Consider the following 7,592-nt stretch of genomic DNA (forward strand, 5'->3'; position numbering starts at 1 on the left):
TATATATATATATATATTCAAACATATGATTGAAATTTAATAAAAGACTGGATAACATCAAAGCTAAAAAAAATGCCAAAATGGAAAAGAAACAAGTGTAATACTGATTATATCACATAAATACCCCAATAAGAGCAAACCATCGAAGAAAAATGAGCTCTCAGCCAAGAAGAGAGCCCAAAAAGAAAACAAGCCCTAACCAATAGAAGAAGCAAAAACGAAATTGAAAGAGACATCAGCCAACATTCAACATAACATAAGCCAAACAAAATTAGTGAATATCAAAATACAGATATTCAAAAAATAGTTAAATGATAATGTAAGTCTAGAAATCAACATAACATAAGCCAAACAAAAGATAAACCAGAGATGATTAGAAAGATGTGAAAGATCAGAAGAATCTGATATAAAAGCAAACACAAAAAAAAAAAAAAAAAAAAAAAAAAAAAACCAATATAACATATAGATAAATCTTAAATTCAAAGGAATGGACTCTTTGAATAACCAATTCCTAAGAGAAGAGATGAAAGATGAAAAATATAAAAAGAATCTGATACAATAACAAACACAAAAAAATAAATATTACTTCTAAAATTTGTTAAATCCAAAGGAATAAACTCTTTGAAGTTCCATTTCGTGCTTTTCTCCTTAACCATCCAATGAATATTTTGAATTATTAATAGCCTCAACCGAAGTGCAGTAAAATATAATAATTAATCAATAATTTGAACAAGTAAGAGATGAAATCTCTTACAAATTTTACAACATATAGTTTAGAATGAATAAAACCTGAAATCTATTAGGAATAGCAATAAAGAAGCATCCACGAGAAATACATTTTTCAAGAAGAACATGAGACACAAGACATTCAAAAAATAAATGGATATGAGTTTCAAGCTCAGTAGAATAAAGAACGAAAGTTAAAATTGATACAAATACTTTTAAGAGAGAGAATATCACAAGTTTTATGCCTGCCATGAATAATTTTCCAAAAATGCAAAACAAATTTTAAAGAAAACCTTTGAACCAAATCAACTTATACCAATCAACACAAAATAAATGTTCATAAAGATAGAAATAAACATTTCTAATAGAAATTTTATAAATATTCTGAATACAAAAATCAGGTGCTCTATAAGAAGACAAGATCCAAACATCATTAGAAATAATTAAAAAAAAAGATTATAGATGCTATCATTTATTTTATTCAAAACATTTCAAAATTTATCACTAATTTTGTTTTATATTTTCTTGAATTTCTTAAGCATATTATAGCCCAAATCTTCATACATAAAATGTCTCTCAAAAAGCATTCAACGCCACTCTATTATCCTTTAAGAATTGGTCCAACAAATAATACATTAAAATAAAACAACGCTAAGCTTAAAGATTTAATTTTTAAAATATCTATCATCGCACAAATCATAATTAAACAATATCAAAATGCATCCCATCAATTGAACATTGAAACTGTTCTGAATCAAAAATATATGTGCTGGAGTTGCAGGACAAGAAGGAAGAGAGAGGAGACAGAGAGGGTGTTCAGAGCATTGCGGTGGGCGGAGGAAGACGGGGAAGGGGTGGTGGAAGCGAGATATTACCCTGACACCAAGCTTCCAGTTTATGTGGTGGAGAAGGAGGTGGTGGATGAGGCGTTGAAGGTTCAGTGGACGCCAGGAATGCGAGTATGCAAGAAGTGGGAGACGGCTAATGGCTTGATTTTTTGGCTATTTGGTACTCTCGACTCTCTCTCCCTGGATTCTGCTGATACTCCATGGCGTATGCTTGAGGTATCCCAAACCCCTCTCTCTCTCTATATTTATTTATTTACGTTGATGGCGATGAGTTCCAAAATAATAGTACTGAAAAAATTTTACATATATACCACATAATTCATTTTAATTTACAGCTCTACATCTACAGTGATTATTATATTTATAATATTTATGTATTTCACTTTAAACATTAGTAATATTGTATTTTTTTTGATATGATATTAATTATTTGAGGTTATCCCTATAACTATGAAAATTTAAATGTTAGATATGTAAATACATAAGAATTTTGTGGCATGTATGTGAATCCGTGAAGCAAAAAACGCTCAGCGAGGGGTGCAAATGATCAGAGCCGGCTCACAAGGAGGCTTGAGCTCGGCTCTTTAATGAGTTCGGAGTTTGCCCCGAGCTCAAGCTTGGCATGGCTCCAGTCCAACTCGACTCGACTTTTTTTGCCCTTTCAGGCTTAACCTATATTCTTCTTAAAATGAAAAATTATATGATTTATGTCCGAAAATTATTTAAAATATTTTACTTAATCACCACTTTTTTCATTATCCTCAAATAATAACAAAATTTTAAAATAATAGTTTACGCCTAAAATATAAATGAGTTATTTTAATATGTTGAATCTTGTTTTGTTCATGGATCACAACCAAGGATTATACTGTAAATAAGGAGAGATGGAGAGAGAGATAGAAAGTGTGTGTGTGTGAGCAGTAATCTATGGTGATCAATCATATCTTTTTCATAAAATGATTTCTTAATTTATAGAGGAGAGAGTACATAATGAAGATATTTTATTTTTGTCACTGCTTTAAAGTGTTCCGTACTGGGGTATTTTTGGTATACATGGATAAGCCTGTCATTCAACAATTTTCTGACTTGGCATGTTGATCTTTGTCAGCTTCGGTTCGATATGATTAGCTCGGTTGACTCAAATCAGTTAGGTCGGTTTAGTTCGATCGATACAAATCAACCAGTTGATATGGCCTGACTGTCGATCGTTGACCACTGGTGAGGATTCTCTGGGCATCCATAGAATGGTTGGAGATGCTAGGGAACTGAATCTTCCCTTGGATTGGCTCTCCTGTGGTGGATGGCTTGAATACCCTTTTCTCTCATTTTTGGCTGAGTGGTTCATTCTAGTATCATCTAGTTATCTTAGGTCCGTCTCGTGGTTCGGTCGACTTTGGCTTTGCTAACATGGCTCAAACAACTTCATTCTGTCAAACAAGTAGGCTTCATGATCTTCTATCAGCGGGCCTTCCTTCGTCGTGCTCTTTCTTTCTAGGTCGTTAGATCTCCTCAAGATTAGCACCATGCGATGTACATTTTTTTGTTTGTTAATTCTCTTACTTTCTGAAATTGACAGATAAAAATAGGAGAGTTAAATTAAAAAGTATGTTTCATTTATTATTTAACTAATGTCTTAATAATTGAACTCCTTGATTTTTGCACCTTTGATTCTTGTAATTAAGGCATGATGGGACTCCTCACTCCTTATTTGCTTCGTGACTCCTCTCCTTTGAACGATCTACTTCTTGTTGTTGTGATGGAGAATGTATCAAACCCCTCGAGTGATATCCCTATTAAAGATCTAATCTGTTTTTTTTCCTTTAGGAAACTGAAAGGTCAGGGCTGCATGACAGGTGAAAAGAAAATGAAAGTCATCGTTAAGAAGAGAACAATGGTTGCACTCTTACTACCAGATCAGATGAGGTCATTTGATTTGTACCTTAACATAACCATATGAACATTCAGCCAACTGACCAGACCATCGAACTGGCAACCCAGTCTTCTACTGCAACACATAACCCACCAATCAAATAGGTTGCACGAGGGCCTCCAGTGCTTCCTGTTGCACAGTGAGGGTATTGTGTCAATTACGATGTCTGAGTTGGCTTTGCTTTTGGGTTTGATGAGCCTTAGTTTTATTTGCTAGATTTTAATTTTTTTATGAAGGACTTTTCTTTATGTTGCCTTTTGGTGAAAATGACTTAACTTTGAGAGGTCTGGGTGGATCCAGCTCTAGCACCACCTTCAAGAATCCTACCGAAGTTCCAACGATAGCGGAAGATTTTTATCAAAAACCATGGGATCAACTTGAAATTTGCATCTGTCCGTCATCCTTAAACAAATAGGTAGGCCTGGGTAGCAAACAAGGTCATCCTAAACATATTAAGGAAAAAGTTTAAAGGTGCTCGGGAAACTGGGTCGAGATCCTACTATCTGTTTATTGGGTGGTCTGAATGACACCTTCCACGGTGACCAGAAAAACCTCATTCATGTTGTCACACAGGATAGAGGTGATGCTACCAGTTGAATAAAATCATCACAGTAAAAAAGTGATGGTAGCTTCAACATTCAATGAAGACGACTTAGCCAAGTGGTAGAAAGTAAATGATGAAGGGGAGATGCTTACACTCACCTTATGGAAGAGAAATGAGCTAACTCAGTTCTCAAACATGAAGAAATGAATAGATGGACGACTCTTATTACAATAAGTAGGTTTGAGAGAATACTTTCATTATCGGAGACCTCATGCTGAAGAAAGTCGAGCCATCAACATAGAGAAGTATGGGAAAGTTTCAATCAAATGTGGGCCCGACTATTTGTTGTTCAATTGCTTTCTTACTTGGTTGACTGACCTTAGTCAGATTCAGGTCAGTAAAATTAGATAAGTTGATTAAGATTAAATCGGTCGGTTAAGTTTGGTTGATACGTGTCGGTCAGTTGATATGGCCTTAATCTCGATCCTTGATGAGGAGCTTGTGGACATCCCTGGAATGACTGGAGATCTTAGGGAATCAAATCTTCAATTGGATTGGCTATCCTATGGTAGTTGGCTTAGATATTCTTTTTACCTCATTCTGGCTGTGGTTCATAATTTTATCCTCTAGTTATCTTTAGCTCATCTCGTATTTTGGCTGGCTCAGCTCGGAGAGCTTCATTAAGTTAGCAAGTAGGTCACATGATCTTCTATCAATGGACCCTCATTTACTGTGCTTTTTCTTTATGGATCGTTAGTGTTGAGATCTCCACAAGGTCAACACTAACACATTTGTGATATACATAATAATATTAACATCTGAGTACTTTAATTCATAATATCTAATCATCTAAATCTTGATGAAGGGAATATTAAAATTATAACTTTCTTTTATGATTTATACATCATCAATAAAAATTATTATTCAGCATAAATCTCAAGGAGAACAAAATAGATCTTAGAATAATTTTTAAGGAACATTCAAACTTCAATTAAAAATTATCTAGAACTCTAATTTTAGCAAACATATAATCAAATTGATCAACTCAACGAGACGAGATAATGACAGTGAAATTGGTCCAATCTGAGTCAAATAGAGCTTTTAAGACATTTTTGAAAGTTTCTAGTAATTAGAAGGTCAAACGAATTCCAAATCTAAAATGCTTACAGTCAAATCAAGCGTCTCGAATAGAAAAAACCAACAAGTACAAGTTCACTCAATTCTAACATCGTTATAACACTTAAATATCCACAAAATGTTGTATAATCATGGGAATCTCACTGAGTCATCTGATGGAGTTGATTGAGTTCTTATTTGCAGGGAGGCCTCTCCGAGACTCTATAAATAAAGTTTTACCCCCTTCATGAAAGTGGGAAAAGACTTAGAGGAAGAACTAAAGGTAGAGCATGATTTAAAGAAGGAACTGAATTTTTGTGATGTCATGCACTAAAGACCCGACAAACTCTTCCTGCTCTCGTAGATGTTGACCACTGTTGACTATTGCTCACCGACTGTCGTAGAAAACCATCTGCCACCCCTTGCTCATTTTAAAAAGATCCTTATTGAATCACGACGTACAACACAGAGTAATGAATCACTGTACAGAGTAACAAAATATCTTATAAGAAACATACCCAGAAGACAATATAATAATACATCCCAAATATAGTGCAATGACACACCTCTCATATAGTGTAACGATGTACCTCGAAGGCGGTTCAACAACGCACCTTCGATACAATGTAACTCCACACAATATCTGTTTATAGCCTCTGCAATCATTGTATAATGGCATTCCCTAGACTACTATAGTTATCTCCTCACACAGCTCTCAACTCCAACCTCTGCGGCCTATGGATGTTATTACATCTCCCCGCGATGACTTATGTGACTAACTACGATCTACGTCGTCCACAACTCATGTAACTCTCAACCCTGACATCTGTGGTCTACAAACATTATTGTAGCTTACAACTATGAACTACGTGACCTATTATGGTTAATGTGGTTCACAACTCATGCAGTTCCCAAATATAGCTTCTGTGAGCTACAGACGTTGTCACAGTTCACCACAATGACATTCACAACCAACTATGATCTATGTGGTCCACAGCTCATGCAACTCCCAATTCCGACCACAACTCACACAACTCCACTACTAGCACTCATATAGATTTTATAGCAACTCTCCATTTTTGGACCTACATGGTTCATAGCTTCTGCAACTCTCTACTACGGCTTATGTGGCCAACCGAGGCTTTTAAAGCAACCATCTATTACCTACATAGCTAACTAACACCATATCTTTCAACTACGACATCTACAACAAGTTGATGCTACTACTATCATCTACAATTTCATTGCTGGCTACTGATTTCATAGCAATCGACTACGTTTTTTTTGGCCCGTTCAACTATAATTGTTGAATTGCCATTTAACATCAACATTATAGCTCAATCTTCTCTAATTCAAGAGAAGTGGATCTATGTACTTACAATTACATAAAAAAATATTTCAACCGGGTTAGGCCCCGTAATTTTCTCTCACTCCAAGTTTTTCCACGTAAAAAATCGAGGTGTCTCATTTTGCTTATTTCTCTTTTTATTTGTGTGACGGATCTTCATCCAGCACCGAAACACTAATTTATTACTCTATTACCACAAATCTTCTGACATGCATCAATTATAATTCATTAAGTTTATTTTTTTTTAATTCTGAACGTACAAATACTATTTTCCTACATTATAAAAATAACGATCAGCCTCAACATTTTGGATATGGACTTCGACAAATTATTTATTATGCAAGTAATAAAAAGTGAAAATTAATTAAAAATTATAGACACGAGCCTAAAAGTTTTTTCTTTCATCACTTTCAGATTATTTGGGATGAAACAAACATGAAGACTCGCGAGAATCCATGGGAAGTTAACCCCATCCCCTTGGTCAGTATTTCAAAGCCGGATAAACTAATCCAGAATGATCCTGCGACGGTTAGTCAAGTAATTAGTACTTAGAGAGCCTTAATTATTCTTCACCAAAATATTAATCTGTCATTATTAATGAATTTTGCTTTCTAATCGCCTTGACATGATAATATTTTCATTAGTTAATTATTTAATTAGTGGGTTCTAATTAGTATTTATTTCCTTGCATTTATGAAACTATTTATGAGCAGAAACCGGATAACTTCTATCCAGCACAATAGTAAAACATAGTTTTTTTTTAATATTATGTTATTGGTTTGTTATTCTAAATAAAGCCAGGGACATTGGCATACCTAGCACAAAATTGTTATGTATTTATGTATCTCACAATTTTTTTTTAAATATTATATTTTTGGTGTTTTATTCTACTTAAAGTAGGGGATATTGACATAGCTTGCACACAATTGATATGTATCTACATATCTCACACCTAATATTTCATATTTACACATAACACTAGTCCTTAATATGAGATGCAAAATAAATTTATTATCTTTTTTTTATACAAATATCTTTTCATAGATATATATATATATATATATATATATATATATATCT

General features: G+C 34.1%; 1 protein-coding gene across 1 annotated transcript in view; it reads left to right on the top strand.

Annotated features, from left to right (window-relative positions):
- LOC110020368 (auxin response factor 10-like) overlaps positions 1-7,406 on the top strand; it is a 20,420-nt gene extending 13,014 nt beyond the window's left edge. Inside the window, exons 5-6 of the mRNA XM_020718446.1 lie at positions 1,508-1,790; positions 6,927-7,406. Of these exons, the coding sequence (XP_020574105.1) occupies positions 1,508-1,790; positions 6,927-7,064 (421 nt within the window). The 3' untranslated portion in view covers positions 7,065-7,406. The remainder of the gene's footprint in view (positions 1-1,507; positions 1,791-6,926) is intronic.
- The last annotated feature ends 186 nt before the right edge of the window (positions 7,407-7,592 follow it).

This window comes from Phalaenopsis equestris, unplaced genomic scaffold, assembly GCF_001263595.1.
Source record: "Phalaenopsis equestris unplaced genomic scaffold, ASM126359v1 Scaffold000094, whole genome shotgun sequence".
Lineage (NCBI taxonomy): Eukaryota > Viridiplantae > Streptophyta > Magnoliopsida > Asparagales > Orchidaceae > Phalaenopsis > Phalaenopsis equestris.